Below are 21723 nucleotides of genomic sequence, written 5' to 3'. Positions count from 1 at the left end.
TCCTATAACTCTGGAAGACTGGGTACTACAGGGTGAAGTGATTGAGTAGATTACTGTTAGATGAAGGGCTTTATTTGATTGAAGTCAGATTTGTCTGATGAATGAGAAAGAAAGTTGAGGAGTAAATGTGAGTATTAAAACATATTCATCGAATCCTTACAGTGTGGAAACAGGCCATTTGCCCAAAACGTCCACACTGACCCTCCGAAGAGTAACCCACCCAGAACCATTTCCCCTGACTAATGCACCTACTCTACATATTCCTGAACACTGTGGACAATCCACCTTCACATCTTTTGACTATGGGAGGAACTGGAGCAACCAGAGGAAACCCACACAGACATTGGGAGAATGTGCAAACTCCACACTCCACCTGAGGCTGGAATCAAACCCGGGTCCCTGCTGCTGTGAGGCAGCAATGTTAGCCACGGAGCCACTGTGCCATCTGTTCATCATCTTATTCCATTTTAATGTTTAAACTTAGCTGAATGGGAGACATAAATAACTCGAAGGTGCTCCTTAAATGCAGTTACAATGCACAGCCTAGTGTTAAATATGGACATTACATAGTTGTTATTGTCCCAATTGTCTTTTGGATCATTCCTTGGTATTATTATTCTGCCATCCAATATTGCCAATATTATACAAGCAATACAGAGAAATCTAACCTGGAACTCTCCACATTCAGGTGGTTTATTTCACTGCAACATTCCCTTATGTGGTTCTGACTGCACTCCTGATCCGCGGGGTTACCCTGGAGGGAGCCCATAAAGGAATCGAATTCTACATTGGAAGCCAATCAGATTTCTCTAGACTGGCTGATGCTGAGGTAAATATGATAGGAATCCATGGAAGTTATCTGTAAATTTCTGACAAACAGATTCAGGTTCCTATTTATTTATCTCCAGGATGTCTGAGGCAAAACGTTAAAGGCCTGAGCATTGCTTTGGGTTTGTTAGTTATTGGTCAGCTTTTAATCAATCATGTTTGGTTCAGGGAACTGCGAGAAAGTTACACTTCACTCCTTGGGATAAGACTAGGCTGTTTAATTTCTGACGTTTGGCTTTCAGGCAAGTAGCAGATAGAAAGGATTAAAATGGAATAAGATGTGATAAGATACAATGAGCTAGAATTGAATCACCAGCTTGATGGTGGAGAGTGGGATTGGGCAAGGTGGGAACAGAAACAATGCCAAAGGTTCCTGATATGCATTAGCTGTGTTGGTTTTGCTTTTTCAAAGTTGAGATTTGCTGAAAAGCTCAGACATGCTATCAAAATGTTTCTTCTTACACACAATCAGGGCAGAATCACAGGAATACCAAAACACAAAGGGAACAACAATTTACACTACATGGATAGTAGATACAGATTGACTCTTATTCTAAAAGACATTGCCATTGAGAATGCATGCAACAGTTATCTGCCAATCTTTTGTTTAAATTCAAATCAGACAAGTCAACTCTGAATGGCCAAAATGTTGCCATGGGGGATGCACCATTACTGAAGCTTCTATTTTAATTGCCAAGGAAGTAATGTACAGAGATTTTCCACTTATTAAAAACATACACTGGTGCCTTCAGCATTGCACCAGTTTTCATCAATCATAGTAGTTTGGTTCATACTTAAATAGAACCTTAATTAGTTTATTATTCCCTGTTAAGTTGTTTGTGGCATTATTTCTCCCAATTGGATTCCACTTGCCAACCAACCAGCATCTTCTTATGCAGTGTAACTTGGTGTTCTGTGACATTTGACATTCTTGCAATTTTCTCCTGAGTGTGCAATACAAAAAGCTTTAACAATGTGCCTCTTTTTACCCTAAATATTCATATTGTGTATGTCCAAGAAACTGCATTTATAGTCATACAGTATGGAAACAGACCCTATGCCAGCCAAGTTTCCCAAACTAAACCAGTCCCACTTACCTGCGTCTGGCCCAAATCCCTCAAAACCTTTCCTATTCATGTTCTTGTCCAAGTGCCTTTTAAATGTTGTAACTGTACCTGTATCTATCACTTCTTGTGGCAGTTCATTCCACATACAAACTACCCTCTATAAAAGAAAAAAAATCTGCCCCTCGGGTTCCTTTTAGATCTTTCTCCTCTCACCTTAAAAAATATGCTCCCTAATTTTGAACTCCCTCACTTTGGGAAAAAGACCATTGCTATTCACCTTATCTGTGCCCTTCATGATGATATAAACCTATTTAAGGTTACCCATCAACCTCCTACGCTCTAGTGAAAAATGTTCCATCCTATCTATATATCTCCAGCCCTTTGGTTCCGGCAACACACTCTCTTAAATCTATTCTGAACTCTCTCCAATTTAATAATACTCTTCCTATAGTAGGGTGACCAGAACTGTACACAGTTCTGAACAATGAAGGCAAGCTTGCTAAATTCCCTTTAACCACCTGTCTACCTGTGATGCAAGTTTCACAGAATCCCCTGGGTCTCTGTGTTCAACAGCACTACCCAGGATCACAAATTTGACTGGGACAATACAACAAGCCAAACAGAGGACAGCCAGAGAATTCCTAGAAGCATGGCACTCATTCACAGACTCCATCAATAAACACATTGACCGAGACCCAATATACCGACCACTGCAACAAACAACCAGAACCAGCAACCAGAAGCAGCGGGAGCGAAACCAAATACATTCCAACTGACACAATACAGCAGCACTTCACAGGAGGCTCCACAGCACTGACAATGTCACCTAGAAAGGGGACAAAATGTCTGCAGACAAGTTCCCAGCTCGGCGAACATACCCACAACACCTGCAACTGGCACCCGAGCTACAAATCTTTACACACATCTTGACTACCCAAACCCCAGCCATGAACTATATAAGTCCTGCCCTTGTTTGTTTTACCAAAATGCTATCCCTCACATTTATCCAACTTAAACTCCATCTCCCACTCCTCAGCCCATTCGCCCATCTGATTCGCCCTTTGTAACGTTAGATAATTTCCTTCACTGTCCACACTACCACCAATTTTGGTGTCATCTGCAACTTATTACCCATGCCATTTGATTCTTGTTTCTAAATGGTTGCCTGTTAAACAATGTAAATTTCAGTTAAAACTATGTACCAACCCTAGTTGAGAGTCATTTAATTCTAACTCTGTGACATATAAGAGGGGACACAAAAGCATGGCATGGTGCCTATTGCTGACTAATTGTCACTTCTCTTTACCAGGTCTGGAAAGATGCCGCAATACAGATTTTTTATTCAACATCAATCAGTTGGGGGGGCTTAATAACACTTTCATCCTACAACAAGTTCCACAACAACTGCTACAGAGATACCATCATTGTCTGCATTGTGAATTCTGCTACAAGCATATTTTCTGGCTTTGCCATCTTCTCCATCCTTGGACACATGGCTCATCTGCAAGAAAAGCCTGTTTCAGACATTGCACAGTCAGGTACATGCAGAAATAAATTTATTGTATTTTTTAAAAGAATTCCCTACAGTGTGGAAACAGGCCCTTCGGCCAACAAGTCCGCACCGACCCTCTGAACATTAACCCACCCAGACCCATTCTGCTACCCTACATATACCCCTAACAATGCAACTAACCAACACATAGGGGTATGGGTGGGTTGCGCTTCGGCGGGTCAGTGTGGACTTGTTGGGCTGAAGGGCCTGTTTCCACACTGTAATGTAATCTAATCTAATGTCTAATGCAAGGAACAGTGGGCAGCACAGTGGCACAGTGGTTAGCACTGCTGCCTCACAGTGCCAGAGACCCGGGTTCAATTCCCGACTTAGGCGACTGACTGTGTGGAGTTTCACCTGTTGAAGGAGCGTCGCTCCGAAAGCTAGTGTGCTTCCAATTAAACCTGTTGGACTATAACCTGATGTTGTGTGATTTTTAACTTTGTACACCCCAGTCCAACACAGGAAACTCCAAGTCATACAGACACTGGATGTGCAAACTCCACACGGACAGTCGCCCAAGACCTGACTCGAACCCGGGTCCCTGGCACGGTGAAGCAGCAGTGCCAACCACTGAGCCACCATGCCAATCCAAGATGTTCCTGTATCTTGCAGAGAAAAAGACACCTTTTGTAGAAGCTTTAATTCTCTCTGCTCTATAGGTTTTGGATTGGCTTTCATTGTCTACCCAGAGGCCCTTGCCCAGTTGCCATGGGCACCTTTATGGTCTACATTATTTTTCTTCATGCTGGTCACTCTGGGAGTTGATACTCTGTTTGCAGCTTTAGGTAAGTGAGATATTATTTAATTGAATGCTTTTTCACTTTTATAGAAGGAAGTTATGTGAATGGACAAATGGTATTGTGCCTGATTGGCGTGTTGAAAATGTGTTGCTGGAAAAGGGCAGCAGGTCAGGCAGCATCCAAGGAGCAGGAGAATCGACGTTTCGGGTATGAGCCCTTCTTCAGGAAGTGATTGGAGTGTTGCCTATTATATACATATCTTAGAATCATGGCATCCCTACAGTATGGAAACAGATCTTTTGGCCCAACAAGCCCACACCGACCCTCCGAAGAGTAATTCACCCAGACCCCTCCCACTACTCTATTACTCTACATTTCCCCTAATGAATGCAACTAACCTACACATCCCTGAACACTATGGGCAATTTAGCATGGCCAATTCACCTAACCTGCACATAGGGTCATAGAGATGTACAGCATGGAAACAGACCCTTCAGTCCAACCCGTCCAGACCAATCAGACATCCCGACCCAATCTAGTCCCACCTGCCAACACGCGGCCCATATCCCTTCAAGCCCTTCCTATTCATATGCCCATCCAAATGCCTCTTAAATGTTACAATTGTACCAGCCTCCACCACATCCTCTGGCAACTCATTCCATACATGTACCACCCTCTGCATGGAAAAGTTGCCCCTTAGGTCTCTTTTATATCTTTCCCCTCTCACCCTAAACCTATGTCCTCTAGTTCTGGACTCTCTTGACCCCAGGGAAAAGACTTTGCCTATTTATCCTATCCATGCCCCTCATAATTTTGTAAACCTCTATAAGGTCACCACTCAGCCTCCGACGCTCCAGGGAAAACAGCCCCAGTCTGTTCAGCCTCTCCCTGTAGCTCAGATCCTCCAACTCTGGCAACATCCTTAAATCTTTTCTGAACCCTTTCAAGTTTCACATCTTTCTGATAGGAAGGAGACCAAAATTGCATGCAATTTTCCAACAGCGGCCTAACCAATGTCCTGTACAGCCACAGAGGAAGTTCACACAAATAGTCGCCTGAGGCTGGAGTTGAATCCGGGCCCCTGGTGCTGTGAGGCAGCAGTGCTAACCGCTGAGCCACTGTGCCGTTCCTAAAAGGGTCAATTCTGGCACAGTGGGAAATTAATCTCCAAGCTTGTTTATTTATTACCATTTTATTATTGTCTGCACCCATTTTAGACACAGAGGGAGCCTCCTAATTCTGGAAGAATGAGAAACCAATGAGAGCAGAATTTGCAATCCTGCAACTACAGTTCCCGTTAAGTTTGATTTTAAAAAAAAAAATTAATCTTATCAATTGAGAAACAATTACTTGTTGCCCCTGTAATGAGCACTAGTTGATTTCCAAGTGTCCACAAATATTACTCCAGCCTCTTTGGATCATTCTGTGGTCACTCAGCATCTTGTTGTGTAAATGAGGCTTCAAACAGCAATGAAGCTGTGTTTCCCTCATCAAAGAGGTTAATGGCAGTTTCAGACAGGGTCCTGAACACCTAACTAGGAACTTTGATCAACATGGTAGCAACACATCCCAGTGCTGAATGAGCACAAAACACAATCAGCCATAATGATTGTGCATTCACCTACTCTCTGTTCAACATGTGTGGCGTCAGCAATTTTCGACACCATAAAGTCTCTGATTTATTACAAGGCTGTAGAATAATTCTTCGTAATGTTTGTGATGAATGTGTAATGTTTCTTCCCTAGAATTGTCTACCCATTATCTTAATGCACCAGCTACCTTACCCACTTTAACCAGTAACATATGTTAACCTATAATCTCGAAGATTTTGTTTTGTTTACATCTCAGTTGGCGCTGCCTGTATCGGGAGTCTGTGGGTTGAATTCTGGCTTTTTTGTTCCTTTTCCTAGACACCGTCACTGCGTTTTCCCTATAAATGTCACTGATAACAAATCTCACACTCGACCTTTCAGATTTGCTGATGACTTCTGTGGCATCTCAAAACTCGGCAATTCCAATCCAAATGGTGGAATGTTCAGTCATTACAATTGTATGGCAGAAGTAGCCATTCAGCCCATTCCAGTTGTGCCAGTGAGAGTTTGTTTAGCAGTTGACACCTGATCTCATCCCATTGAGAATCCCACTCCATGGTGGAAATTTCCTGCTCCCACAGAGCTAGATTTGGGGTGGGGACTGGGTACCAAATGAGAAAGTTACTTCTCAGAGGGTCTCTGACTTGATCTTGCCTCCCTGCTCCCCAAGAGATTTTGCCTGAGTCCCAGTCAACCTGCCTTACTGAGTGATGGGTGACTTATACATAGAAATTACATGCTTCAGGAGTCACCGCTAGAGAATCTATTGCCTGTATGCACAAACTTTAAACTTTGTCCTTTCCAACCATTGAACAAATTTCCTTTTTTCAGTGACCCTCAATCACTTTCTTGGCACCACTTACCAGCAAATAAATTCCCTCTAACATCAGTGACCTTCAATCTCTCAATGAAAAGTCTCAATATCCTCATGTTAACAACCACTGCTACATTCTTTCACAATTTACCTGTTCTTATTTTGAAATCTGCCTTTACATTGTTCATATTCTTATGAGAAGGTTTCAAAATATTTTAGCCTTTCTTCCCAACCTTAGGCCTTGAATTTCAGGATCTGATTGATATCTCTATGCCATTTTTCATTGGCTTAACGATCTTACTGACAGTGGAATTGCCGCAACACATTTTCCAGCTGTGGCCTAAAGCAATTCAACATCATTTCTTAATTGTATTCCAAACTCCAGTATAAAGGTCCAGAATAATTCTTATGGCCATTTTAACCAGTACTACTACCTTTTGGTCTCTGTGTCTACTGCCCTGGATTTCTTGACTTTGTTAAGAATCTGAGAGAGATCACTGTGCAGTGCGTAAGGCCATCGACAACTTATGCAGACTTTTATCAGTCATAGAATCCCTATGGTCTAACAAGTCCACACCGACCCTCCGAAGAGTAACCCACCCAGACTAATTTCCCTTTGACTAATGAGACTAATAACACTATGGGCAATTTAGCATGGCCAATTCACCTGACCTGCACATCTTTGGACTGTGGGAGGAAACTCACACAGACACGGGGAGCATGTGCAAACTCCACACAGACAATCGCCCGAGGCTGGAATCGAACCTTGGACCCTGGTGCTGAGAGGCCACAGTGCTAACCACTGAGCCACCGTGCCACCCATTGTCTTCTCTCTTCTATGGTACAACAGCACCAACCTCTCTGGAAAGCTAGCAGCAAGGGCATGAGTAGACACTGCAGTTATCGAGCTATCCAGCAGGGTCACTTAGTCAAATTACTCCTCCTGATGTTTAAGTGAAAGAAAGCTGTGTGCTAATATTCTGCTTTGTAATTTTGTAAGGGGCTAACAATCCACCCAGATTGCTGCAATGTTCCAGAGCGTGTACACATGAATAGAAGAATCTGACCTCCCCTGTTCTCTGGACTGCAGAACTTCAATCAATCTCTTGGCAGGTGCTCAGTAACTGTGAGAATCGTTAATTAGTTACTGATTACATTTCACTCTTTATTTAATCAGAAACAATCATGACAGCCCTGGTAGACCAGTTCCCTACGTTTCTACGACCAAAGCGCCTCTATCTGATGACTGTCGTTTGGTTGTTGTTTTATTGCTTTGGCCTTGAATGTGTAACTCAGGTATGTCGTTCATTTAATACTGTGCTGCCTTTCCACAAGTAGTTCTGGTCATAACTCTGCAAAAGCAGGAATTGCACAGGAGTTAATAAAAAATAGAACCTTTGTTCTCGTGTTTTTTTCCTTCGAATTTGGGTAGGTTACTCTTTGGAGGGTTGGTGTGGACTTGTTGGGCCTAATGGCTTGTTTCCACACTGTAGGGATGCTATGATTTGCTTAGTATTATGCAGTGGGACTAACTGACTGTTCCTCAACTCTGAATTAACAGCCTTAGCAAGACTGGGCCTCAGTTTATTTTGGGCTGTCAAAATAAGTCAAGTCTAATGCCAGAGGATGTGCTCTCATTATTTTTTAAAATCACTCCAGGAATGTGGACATTGCCGGCCAGGCCAGTATTTATTGACTATCTCTAATTATCCAGAGGGCAGGTAAAAGCCAACCACATCACTGTGGGTCAGGAGTCACATGTAGACCAGACCAACTGAGCACAGCAGATTGTCTTCCCTGAAGGGCATTGTGAAGCCAGATAGGTTTTTATTTGGACACATGCTAAATGAACAGGATATCGTTTGAAATCTCTTTTGGGTGCAAAGCTGACAACTTTATCAAGTTTCCACCTCAGTGTTAACTTGACTCAGTTGGTAATGGTCACCACTCTGAGCAGAAACCTATAGCAATAACCTACAATTGGGGTATGTCAGGAAATTCTTCAATGCATGGACAGTGATGTTTATGTGTAGAATTTGTCCATAAGAAATAGGAACACGAGTAGACTCCCCTCCGCCATTTACTAAGACCATGGCTGATCTGACACTCCTCATATTCACCCTCCTACCCTTTCTCCATAACCTTTGATTTCCCTACTGATCACAAATCTGTCTATGGTGTTGGAAAAGCACAGCCAGTCAGGCAGCATCTGAGGAGCAGGAGAGTTGATGGGTCAAGCATGAAGACATTCTTGATGAAGAGCTTATGCTCCTCGGATGCTGCCTGACCTGCTGCGCTTTTCCAGCACCACACTTTTTGACTCTGATCTCCAGCATCTGCAGTCCTCACTTTCTCCAAGAATCTATCTATTTTACCCTTAAATATTGTTGAAGAAAGTTTCGAGAGGCAGATCTTGAACATTGACTAGTTTAACACATGATGCATCATGGGGAGACCAATTGTCCTAACAGTGGCTTGGTCAAACTCCGAAGTACAGCAGAAAGTTACAGGGAATATCAGAAACAAGACCTAGGGTGAGGCACAGGCTGACCATTAATTACAAGGTGTCAGGATGGCCTGAGGAGGTACTGAATAAGGGGTCAGCTCTCTTGGTCAGCCTTAAAAGATGCTACACATTCCACAAGTGAACAGGAATGGAAGTTATCACCTAACATGCTGTAACAAATGTCCTTAATTAGAAGCTCCACACACTTTGGCAATACATAGTAAACTAATTGACAGGGCGAAGCACGCTTGAGCATCTAAGCTACTTTCCCTAGCAGTACATCACAGTGGGGGAACACTGAGCAGGCAAGATGTGTCACCTTGAACAGATAGGCTGCATGAGGGGCATATGGGACAGCCATAGCTAACAGGCCGGGTAAATTGTTCTGGGGTGAGGGGCACATAAACAAAATGGTTCCTTGACCAGGAGGGAAGCCATAGCCAAGAAAATGGCTACCACAAATATACACAAGAATTCTGCTCCTGCAGCTTTCTGTGGCAAGAAGTTCCAAAGACTACAACCCCCTGAGAGAAGAAATTCCTCCTCATCTATTTTACATAGACTTCCCTCGACAGCTTAGTACTATTGTGCTGCTAAATTATTCATCCTGAAACTCAGCTTTTGTGGGGAACATGGTTTGCATCCCACCACATCAGATAGTGAATTTAAAATCAATTTTTTTAAAAAAATTGGAATTAGGAATCTACTGAAGACCATTGCCAATTGTCGGAAAACCCATCTGATGCACTAATGTCCTTCAGGGAAGGGAATCTGCCATCTTCAACTGGTCTGGTCTATATGTGACTCCAGACCCACAGTGATGTGGTTGACTCTTAACTGCCCTCTGGGCAATTAGGGATGGGCAATAAATGCTGACCTAGCCAGTGATGCCCACATTCCTGGAGTGAATTTTAAAAATGAACTGAGAGCACACCTTCTGGCACAAGCTGGGCTTATTTTGATTGGAGGGGTTATAATCTGATATGTAGTACCTTTACCTTCCAGGCAGGAATTTACTGGATCAAGTTAATTGATCATTTCACTGCTGGATGGGGCATTCTGACAGTTGCTCTGCTGGAGGTCATTGGTCTGAGCTGGATCTATGGTAAGTGAAAACACTGAAATAAAATGATTGCACTGTAAGAAGTATTTACATGGACATTCAGCAGTATTAAGACATTTGAATCGAGTGGCTATCAATATGGCAGATGTTTAACTTGCATTGAGTAAAGTAATCTGGGATTAAATAGCTAATGGTGATCACAAATACTGTCAAATAAAGCAAAAAGGGATGAGAATGAGCTGAGGGGCAGCGTGCTGACTCAGTGTTTAGCACTACTACCTCACAGAGCCAGGGGACCTGGGTTTGATTTTGTCCTCGGGCAATTGTCTGTGTGGAGTTTGCACGTTCCCCCTGTGTCTGTATGTTTCCTCCAGCTGCTCTAGTTTTCTGTCTCCAAGATGTGCAGGTTGTGTGGATTGACCATGCTAAATTGCCCATCGTATTCAAGGGTGTGCAGGGTCGGTGAGTTAGCCATGGGAAATCGTTACAGAGATAGGGAAGTGGGGAGGTGTTTGGGATGCTTTTCTGAGGGTCCATGTGGACTTGATGGGCCTACTTCCACACTATAACGATTCTATCATTCTATGGAAAATCTCTTCACTAAGAAAGTGGTAAGCCTGTGAAAATCCACCATGTACCTAAATCCACTATAATCCTGGAGGACTGTGATTTTACAGAGAGAAATGACTGGCGGTGAATTTAACCTGAGGGCCAGCTCACTTCATGTGGAAGGTGAGGTTGGGGAAATGGGATCTTTAGGGTAACCTCAGCTGGTACAGGAATTGAACCCACACTGTTTGGTGGTGTTCTGCATTCCAAACCAGCCAAATGAACTAACCAGCCTCCTTAATCACAGAAAGCAGTTGAGGCCAACGCATTGAATGTTTTCAATAAGAAATTAAGTACAGTTCCTAGGGCTAAAGGGATCAAAGGGCATGGGGAGAAAGTGGGACCAGGGTTTTGAGTTGGATGATGAGTCATGTTCATATTGAATGACAGCACAGACTCAAGGGGCTGAATGGCATGAACTTTCTATTTTCTACGTATCTGTGAAGTAGGAATTCAAGTGCTCACTTCAAAGACTTTCTCCCAGCTGGTTTCAGTGATCTGAGAATGGCAGAGTCTTCTCCATCAGTCACCCTCAGACCTCTCTATTTGCTGTGAGGTAGTGTTGCTTATTGTTGGGGGTAAGTTTCATTGCAACCAATTTCCTGTTAATTGCTGATGGAGATGTTACTCTAAGTGGTGGCAGTCAAAGTGTCCCCACCCTCTGGGTCTATGAAGCTCCCGATGAGATCTGGTGCATGTCTGAATAGGTTTTTTTAATCTATCTTCACCCCTAACTGCCCTGAAGACAGGACAAAATGGATGATTGTGTGTGTCTCTCTGCTGTCTTGTTTACAGGGCTGAACAGATTCATCAAGGACATTGAGATGATGATTGGAGAAAAGAACTGGCTCTTCTGGCTGTGGTGGAGAATCTGTTGGTTTTTTGTCACTCCGTGTGTGCTGGCAGTAAGGAGATGTCACATCTACTGATGATTTAATCGGAAAATGATCTTTGAACAGATAATCTATTTTATTACATTTCTGATATAGTTTTGTGTGTTTGTTTCATTTTAGGCAACATTGCTCTGGTCCTTAGTCACATTTGGCCCACCAACATACGGACCTGTTGAATATCCTGACTGGGCAGTAGTGCTGGGTTGGTGCATAACCATTTTCTGTACAATGTGGATTCCCATTATCGCCATAGTTAGAGTTGTTCAAGCTGACGGCTCCACCTTGTGTCAGGTAAGAGGAAATATCTTGATATCTTTGAAAGTTCATGGGCAAAATTTTTGTAAATTTCCCCACTCTACCACAGTTTAAGACCATAAGACTGTAAGACATAAGAGTTGAAGTAAGGCCTTCTGGCCCATCGAGTCCACTCCGCCATTCAATCTTGGCTGATGGGCATTTCGAATCCACTTGCTCACACTCTCCCTGCAGCCCTTAATTCCTTGCGAGATCAAGAATTCATCAATCTCTGCCTTGAAGAAATTTAACACCCGGCCTCCACTGCACTCCGTGGCAATGAATTCCACAGGCCCAACACTCTCTGGCTGAAGATATGTCTCCTCATTTCCATTCTAAATTGATCCCCACCTTTGGCAGGTGATCAACTTGGAGGATGTTAAAAATCACACAACACCAGGGTATAGTCCAACTGGTTTATTTAGAATCACTAGCTGGACAACCACCTGATGAAGAAACAGCGTTTTGAAAGCTAGTGATTCCAAGTAAACCAGTTGGACTATAACCTGGTGTCGTGTCATTTTTAACATCTTCCAAGTTGATCACGTGCCAAAGGTGGGGATCAATTTAGAATGGAAATGAGGAGACATATCTTCAGCCAGAGAGTGGTGGGCCTGTGGAATTCATTGCCATGGAGCGCAGTGGAGGCCGGGTGTTAAATTTCTTCAAGGCAGAGATTGATCACGTGCCAAAGGTGGGTGTCAATTTAGAATGGAAATGAGTCCAACACCAGCTCCTCCACATCATAACTTGGAAAATGGCAATGATTTTTTTGAACTAATTTAAAGTCAGAAGAACACCATTCAACCCAGTGACATAGGCTTGCTCCTTCAGACAGTATTCCTGCTTACTTTAGAGGACATTTTGTTTTTGCGAGTGCATGAGTCAGCAGTGGTCAGTTGGAAGCAGTCCTGCCTGGAGTCAGGAAGTTACGTGTTTAAGTAAGACTCCATGACATGCTCACCAAAATCAAAGTTGGAACTCTCATTGCATGCTACATTGTTAAAGCTATCACCTTTTAGAGGAAAGGTCTAAATGAGGCTCGAGCATAAGAACATAAGAATTAGCATCAGGAGTAGCCAGTTCAGCCCCTTGAGCCTGCTCCACCATTTAATATGATCATGGCTGATCTCATTTCAGCCTCAAGTCCACTTTCCTGCCCACTATCCCTAACCCATCAACCTGTTACTGCTTAAAAATGTCTATCTCCTTTTAGATTCACTCAATATCCCGACATCCACCACTCTCCAGGGAAGTGAATTCCACAAATTCATGACCTTTTGAGAGAAATAACTTCTCCTCATCTCTGTTTTAAATTTGTAACCCCATATCCTAAGTCTATGACCTTGCATTTTAGATTTGCCCTACATGAAGAAACATGCTTTCTGTCTACTTTGTCAATCCCCTTCAGCATCTCATGTACCTCCATTAGATTTCCTCTTGTTCTTCTAAGCTCCTGAGAATGTTGGCTTAAACTGCTCGCTCTATCCTCATAAGACAAACCTTTATCTCTGCAATTAATTTCATAGAAGTGTGAGGGGTTTTTCAAAGAATCCCTACAGTGTGGAAAAAGGCCATTTGACCCAATAAGTCCACGCTGATCCTCCAAAGAATACCTCACCCAGACCCATCCACTTACCTTATTACTCTACATTTACCCCTGACTGATGCACCTAACATCCCTGAACACGATGGGCAATTTAGCATGGCCAATCCACCTAACCTGCACATCTATGGATTGTGGAGGAAACCGGAGAACCCAGAGGAAACCCACGCAGACACTGGGAGAATGTGCAAACTCCACACAGACAGTCACTTGAGTCTGGAAACGAACCGGGGTCCCTGGCGCTGTGAGGCAGCAGTGCTAACCACTGACCCACTATGCCACCCCTGATGAATTTCTTCTGAACTACCTCTAATACATCTCTATCCCCTCTCAAGAGGACCAACATTGTATGTAGACTCAATGTTCTGTACAGTAGCAGCATTACATCTCTACTCTATTCCTTTAACAATAAATGCTAAAATTCCAATTGCCTTTTTATTACCTGCTGTACTTGCATATTAGCTTTCTGTGATTTATGCACTTTGACAACCAGATCTTTCTGCACTGAAACACTCTGAAGCTTGACGTTTGAAATCTACAGGAAAGAGCCCATAAACCTACTTTGAAGAACAGCAGGATCTCTCCATGTTATCCCAGTCAGTATACGTGCCTCCATCAACAGATTTTCTCCTACAGAACTCCTGTAGCTGCACTTGAAGGGTACTTTGTTGGATGTAAATTGATTTGTCAGGTGGCAAAGGGCAAATTCAATTCTTTCACTTGTCCATAAAACGTTCCCTATTTTCAAATGCCTTATTCATAAAATTATTTATGGAATCAGCTTACACTGTCTTTTTCGGGCAGAGTGTTACCGATCCTAAAAACTGTCTGAGTCAATAAAAGACTCCTTTTCATTTCCCCTTTAAATCTTAGCCAATGGTTTTTTATTCTACATCAATAATGAAGTGACAGAACAATGCCGAACTAATTACTACCAAGTAATTTCATTGTCCAAGAATCTGGCAGTGGCCAATCTTCCTCTGTTTTTCGAATATGTCAATAATATTACCAGGTGAGAGATTAACTGTCCAGTCACCCTAGACTATTTCTGAAAACCTCAATAAAGTTCAATATTTATCAGACATCAGGCATCTATCATGGCTTCTGGGCCTTTGCAGGTGAAGGGGCCCCAACTCAAAGAACTGTTTTAATGAGATATCCAACAACTGATCAGACTCAGCAACTCTATTGGGACTGGTGATCTCTGCTGGGACAACAGGAGCTCCGGGATCAGTTGCAGTGCACAGGATCAGGAAGGGGACAGATTCTATAACCACTGTGTCTTCCTGCTTAATCTGTACAGCTTCTTCATTGCCTTAACCTGCATCCTCAGCCACTACAGTCCGGAACCGGACGGAGAAAAGTTAGAAACGGTTATTAGTATTTAAGCATCAAAGTGCTTCTGAACATAAGAATAAGAAGCAAAAATAAGCCAGTCAGCCCCTCAGTCTTGCTGCAGCATTCAATAAGATTCTAGTTGATCTGAATTTACCCACAAGTCTACATTCCTGCATATCGCCAATATCTTTCTTCTACTTGGTCATCAAGAATGTATCCCTCTTTACTTTAAAAATACTGAATGATTCTGCACCTACTGCTTTCTGAGGAAAGGAATTCCAAAGACACTTCATGCTTTGAGAGAGAGAAAAATGTTTTAACAGGTTATAAATGAGTGACCCCTTATTTTTAAACTGTGACCCTAAGTTTAAGATTTTTCCACAACAGGGAAACATCTTTTCCACATTCACCCGCTCTACCTTTTCCTCATAAGGCAAGCCACTCAATCCAGTATTAGTCTCGTGAGCCTTCTCTGAACTGCTTCCAGTGCATTAATATCTCTATGTAACTATGGTAACCAGCACTATACACAGTTCTTCTGATTTAGGCATGATAGATAAGGCAGATGGGGCCATATAAAAAATCCTGTGACTTCTTCCTCTGGACCCGCAGTATTTCTGTGTCAAAGTTGTAGCCACTACCTCTCTTAAGGAGTATGGCCCTCCACACACTTATAAGCCACCTATGGCCATTTTTCGAATCTGACCTTTTCTGCAGAGTGTGTCTCAGTATTGAGGCACCTCTCTCTGTCTCCCTGCATGGGGAATTAGCCCATCCCACATCAGTAGGTAGGTCTATTATGTGTCAGTCTCAAAAACATCCTATTGGTTTCAGGTCCACCTTTTCAACATCCCATAGCCCCTATCTGTGGTGATTAGGTTCCCTATGGCATGGAAACTGGCCCTTCGGCCCAAAAGGTCCACACCAACCCTCCAAAGAGTAACCCACCTAGACCCATTCCCTTACCCTATATTTACCCCTGACTAATGCACCTAACACTATGGGTAATTTAGCATGGCCAATTCACCTGACCTGCATATCTTTGGACTATGGGAGGTAACCAGAGCACCCAGGGGAAACCCATGCAAACTCCACAAAGCCAGTCACCCGAGGCTGGAATCGAACCTAGGTCCCTGGCGCTGTGAGGCAGCAGTGCTAACTGTTGAGCCACCGTGTCACCCTTGGTGGGATGATGAGCTCCCTTTCTGCTCATGAATTCAGAAGCTTGTTAAGCATTGATGTGGCTGTGCCAAAGACACCCCACAAGGGGTTAGGGTTTGGGTGTAATCCTCATGTCAGATCCAGGGAGAACGTGAGGACTACAGATGCTGGAGAGTCAGAATTTAAACGCGTTGTGCTGGAAAAGCACAGCAGGTCAGGCAGCATCCAAGGAGCAGGAGGATCAATGTTTTGGGCATAAGCCCTTTGTCAGGAATGAACTGCTGTCCTTTTCCAGCACCACATTTTTCAACTCATGTCAGATCCTGACCTGGGAATGAAAATCCCATCCTATATGTTTTTAAAATGGTTTCAATTTCAATTTATTGTTTGTTGTTAATCTTCTCTCATAACTGCTCTTCTCCACTGATATTAAATTCAGTTCTGTCAAATAGTCATTATGATTTTCTGCATTATTAACTGAGACTACCTCCTGACATTTAACACAAGCTTTGTTTATTTGTCTGATCATAATTTATCTTTGTGCTTCTTCATGGTGCATAAGCTTTGAATGATTTATCTTTTCCCTTCAAAGGAATATTCTTTGTACGTGAATTATTTCCTTTCTGAATGCTACATTGATGTGTGATTTCTTTATGAATATTCAAACATATAAATTAGGAGCAGGAGTAGCCCATTCCGTCTCTTGAGTCTATTCTTCATTTGATAACATAGAAGAAGAATACAGCGCAGTACAGGCCCTTTGGCCCTCAATGTTGCGCCGATCCAAACTGATCATCACTGTAGGGTCAACATCAGTTTCTTGTTCCTATAACTTTTGAGAGCCACACCAATCAAGATTCTATCTAATCCAACATTATCCCGACAATCACTTTTTTTTTCATCTACTTGTGCTAGGTCCCTTTTTAAGTCACTGAAATGATCTCTCATGGAGCATTTTTGCCCTTAATATTTTCAGTGTAGCTTTCGATAATTCCTGGAAACTAAACTACATTGCGGTCACTGTTAGTTCTTTGGTCCCTGATAGTAACACAAACAATTGCCTGAACTAATTCATTTTCTTGAACTAAATTCAATATAGCTTCATTCCAAGTTAGACTGGTGACATATTGATCAAGAAACTACTCTGTACACACATGAGAAATTTTGCTCCTCCGTTATAATCAGAAGCATGTTTTTCTTTATCTACATTCAGGAAATTAAATTTGCCTAATATTACAATTCCAATTTTGTTGCACTTCTTAAACTTTTGCCAGCAATTTCCTTTCTTGGTCTGAAATGGGAACTCCCAACACTCTATCTTTTTCTAACTGTATTCCTTAAATCAGAAGATTCTGGAAATATGAGGTCCCAGAACCACATGGCACACCCAATAAAAGTAAAATACTGCAGATGCTGGAAAATTTGAAACCAGTAAAGAGAATGGGGTGTTAACACCCCACTAGCCAAAAGAATATCAGAGTAAAACAGCTGCAGACTGCTTAGAAAAAAGTAAAGAGAATGCTGGAGGAACTCAGGCAGCATCTGTGAAGAGAGAAACAGAGTGGATATTTTGCGACCAGAGTAGCTCTTCAGAACTACAGCTTTGTTCTTAATCAACACTGACACTGTCCCCTTCTTTTATTCTTACTCTACTCTTCATAACTACTTGATAATCAGGAATGTTAAAAACCCACTCCTGACCTTGTTTGAGTCAGGCTCCGTTAGCATGATCTCATGAACCAATGTGTGCTTGCAGCTCACTAACATTATTAGTTAATTATAGCATATGAGTTTTACAGCATCCTCCTTCACACTTGCTCCTATGTTCAAGGTAGTTTATATACTTTTGGAAATTGCAGTACTGTTTTTCTGTCTCTCTATGCTCAAGCTTCTAGTTTGAATCTATGTTTTGGTTCTAATAAGGATGGCAAATTAGTTCAAACAGTCCAAACTAATCTATACTTCTGGTTTATAACAAATGCTCTATAACTCCCTGAGTGAGATTTCTCCCCCGTTATTAAGTATTAGGGTAAATTGAATCCCATTTACAATTTGACATTGTTGAAACAAGAAGCAGAACACCGATTAGAATCAGGTTTTGCTGTAGTTGGATATTAATGATGGGTAAAAATCAGGCAGGAATGATTAAACATTTTACTTTTGCTTTCACAGAAAATTTCTGCGGCTTGCGCATCACCTTCTGACTGGGGTCCGTACTTAAAACAGCGCAAAGGGGAGAGATATAGAAATAGGCCCAATTCTACAGAAGTCCTAAACTACGCACAATGTCATATTACAACAGAGGTGTAATCATCTTAGAGAAAATTTATAAATAATGGTTCTGAAAACCCACCCCTGTTATGATGTACATCCTCTTTCATGTTCTGTAGAAGAATAAGCAGCTTGGCTGGTTCACAGATATTCCTGAAGAAGGGCTTATGTCCGAAACATTGATTCTCCTGCTCCTTGGATGCTGCCTGATCTGCTGCGCTTTTCCAGCAACACATTTTTAAGCTCTGATCTCCAGCATCTGCAGTCCTCATGTTCTCCTGGTTCACAGATATGCCAACTCTTGGTTTTTCTGATGTTTCCCCCGTAGAGTAAATAGTTTACTGTATAATCAATACTCTAATAAATATTGAGCAAGTATATAACATGTTGTGTCCTATCTCATGGTCATAATTATGTCAGTATACTAAGAGACTTTCTCAGGATATCACCTTTGCATTGTGGCATGTGACCTGAAGATGTAACAGTTTCAAACTCCATCTTTACTCAGCATCACTTGAAGCATCATCTTTTGATGCCAGCTGTTTGTTGATCCTCTGTTGTAACCAGCTTAATATGAGCATTAATACTCAGATGTGAGAAATATAATGTTTGTGTGTAATTTTTATGTTATAAGTGTCTGATGGATTCTTTAATATTATGATATCTACTCCCAGTTTCTTCTTCTGTGGGAGTTAATAGAAGCATTGCCACATCAGGTAAAAATTCCCTTTTGGAAGCAAGGAAGTCTTGGTTAGCAATAGAAAGCCAACTTTTCATTCACCAGTTTTCTGCTTCTGTCTACGGTCTTTTTATTGATTTGTGCGTGGGATCTTTAGATCAAATGGTTTACAACTTGGCCAAAGTTCCCAAAGCGTTTACCAATGAACTGCAGGGGCAGGTGGCTGCAAGGCTCACTTGTAGAATTCTTCACCTGCCATTGTGTGAGCATTCTGCAAAATATCAAATGAAAGGGATCTCAAATTCCTGCTGTCTGAGCTTGGTCCAGCAACAAGACTCATTGTGCCTAGAGAGAGGTGAAAAGCAACAGTCTATCTTGTAACTATCTATCTCCTATCCCCATGAACAGCAGGCAATAGTTTCCAGGACTATCACTGATCTCACCTCAACCTCATTGTCCCTCAACCCTGCACAGCCCACTTCTACCTCCTTCCCAAAATCCACAAAGAGGACTCATAGTTTCAGTTTGTTGCACTGAAATTATTTGTTTAGTTATAGTAAGTTGACTTTTGACTTTATCTCTCCCCTCTTGTTCAGCCCCTTCCCAGTTAAATTCATGATTTTTCCGAGACTTTACACTGTTTCCACATTTTCCAGTTTTATTTCACTAGCCACCACCTCTTCACCATAGATGATTGATCCTTTTACACCTCCATCCCTGTCGGAGAAATTTGCCCAGTAGGTTTTCGCCCAGGACCACATAACACAGCTCAAAGTGAAATTGACAAACAGTTTATTGCAAGCGATATCGCTGGAGAAGAAATCAGACGAGCTGACACAGAACTGACAGTCTGCACAGAGAATTTGATTTCTCCTCCCAGAGCTGAGGATTAGACCAGTTTTGTAGTAATGCTGCACAATGACACTGATTAAGAAATGGGAAACTACAATGTTTCTGGGAATGGAGTAATTTAGTTGCAACAATGCTAATTGGAAAACAGTTTATTGGATGAAATTCCTGTTCCTTCACACAATGCAACATCCTGACAGTATCATGGTTCCATTCATTTTCCCAGGTAGGTGTTAAAGTCTTTTCTGAAGTGGTGAGGTGCTTCCATTGTCCTATGGTGTCTGTCTGTCTGTCCTGCTCTTTGTGTGGCTTTGCTGTTGCTGGGTTGTGAAGCTGTCCTCAGGGCTTTGAGATCTCTTGTCATGTCCATGGGAGCTTGAAAGCGTCTGCGTGCTGTCTGACCCAGTTCATGAGCTGCTCAGGAATTCTGGGTGTCCTGGTACAATTTGGCCAATTTGCTTTTGTGGGCCTATTGTGGGTTAGCAAATCTTTTCCCACAATTCCTCCCTTTTTTTTTGCTTGGGAGGGGATGAGTAGGTGGCAATGTAGCCAGAGCGAGGGGGATTTTCAGGTGGAGGGGGGGCTCTGTATTGGACAGGTAGCTCTCAGTGTCTGAATCTGGCCCAGCAGAGGCTATCCTAGGGGCAGGGATGTTCTCCCAGTGGATTTGTGCTAGCTGAGTGGTGAGGGGGGCAGAGGGTAGCAGGATTGCACATAGACGTGAGCAGCACAGTCGTATGGCCATGGCTAGCACTATAAGGCCGATAATGGTAGTTATGAGGGCTATCAGTCCCTGCAGTAGGGCTGTGCCCCATGACCCCAGCCAGGAGGCTGCCCAGTCCCATAGGTCATGCAGGACAGAAGCTGCCTGCCGGATATGTTGGGCCAGGTCTGTGATGTTTTCACTGGAGTCAGGAATGTAAGTGCAGCAGTCAGCACCAATGAGGGCACATGTGCCCCTTTTTACAGCAAGCAGGTTGTCCAGGGCCATCCTGTTCTGGAGAACCACAGTACAGATGGCAACAGCCTCCACATTTAGCTGGGCGAGTGCGTCTGTTGTGGCATTTGCCACCTCTTCTAGTGTAGCGGCGAGTTTATGGGCTTCTACCTGTAACCGTAGGGTTGTAGAGTGGGGTGACATCAGGTAGAGAGCTGCCTCAATGGCAGTGAGGGCTCGTCTGCTGCGGGCTTTGGGAAGGGAGGGGACTGGGAGTGATACATAATGATATGGCCTACCTGACATAACAGCACCCAGTCTAGGATACCGGCAACCAGGCGTAGGCTTTGCGGCCACAGATAAAATAGGTGCCATTGTAGGTCTGGAGATGACAGGTCTGGGTCCCTGTCCAGATGGTGAGGAAGGTGGTGTTCTGGCTGGTCCTACTGAGGACCTGTAGGTTTTAAATGCTGACTTCTGCAGCGGATCAGCGTGCTGCGGGAGTTAGGAGGAGGGAGCCAGTGCATCGGCTCCAGCCAGCCTCCCATCTGGATGGCTGTGTGCTTTTTAAACAGATGGATCCCGCAGGTGGCCCGCGTGTGTCAGTGTCAGCAATGGTCAGGGCTGGAGGCTCATAGGAGAGGTTGTAGGCTGGGTAAAACCACCCTTTAAATTTGTCCAGGCGTTAGCCCGCCGACTTCCAGCGGGCTGGGCTGTTGTCCCCCATAGTTGGGCGTGGCCAGTGTGGTAACTTCAGGGGATCTGTCTGGGACTAGCCACCACTCTGCCATGTCAGAGATGTTTAAGGGGATTGAGGCAAAGGGAATGCCCCCTGTGAAAGTGGACAGGGAGCCTAGAACAGACCCAGCAGCAGGTCTGATTAAATTGCTGGGCATACCCATGGACCATTTTGAGGAAGGT

The 21723-nt window shown here is 43.1% G+C and overlaps 1 protein-coding gene across 1 annotated transcript in view; it reads left to right on the top strand.

Moving 5' to 3' along the window:
• LOC140495773 (sodium- and chloride-dependent neutral and basic amino acid transporter B(0+)-like) overlaps positions 1–18838 on the top strand; it is a 42664-nt gene extending 23826 nt beyond the window's left edge. Inside the window, exons 7-14 of the mRNA XM_072594864.1 lie at positions 689–829; positions 3205–3433; positions 4110–4235; positions 7774–7892; positions 10108–10207; positions 11570–11679; positions 11788–11958; positions 18239–18838. Of these exons, the coding sequence (XP_072450965.1) occupies positions 689–829; positions 3205–3433; positions 4110–4235; positions 7774–7892; positions 10108–10207; positions 11570–11679; positions 11788–11958; positions 18239–18376 (1134 nt within the window). The 3' untranslated portion in view covers positions 18377–18838. The remainder of the gene's footprint in view (positions 1–688; positions 830–3204; positions 3434–4109; positions 4236–7773; positions 7893–10107; positions 10208–11569; positions 11680–11787; positions 11959–18238) is intronic.
• Positions 18839–21723: the final 2885 nt, after the last annotated feature.

Source organism: Chiloscyllium punctatum, chromosome 25 (assembly GCF_047496795.1).
Source record: "Chiloscyllium punctatum isolate Juve2018m chromosome 25, sChiPun1.3, whole genome shotgun sequence".
Lineage (NCBI taxonomy): Eukaryota > Metazoa > Chordata > Chondrichthyes > Orectolobiformes > Hemiscylliidae > Chiloscyllium > Chiloscyllium punctatum.
Note: the sequence above shows the minus strand (reverse complement) of the source record. Positions and strands in the feature narration are given on the sequence as shown.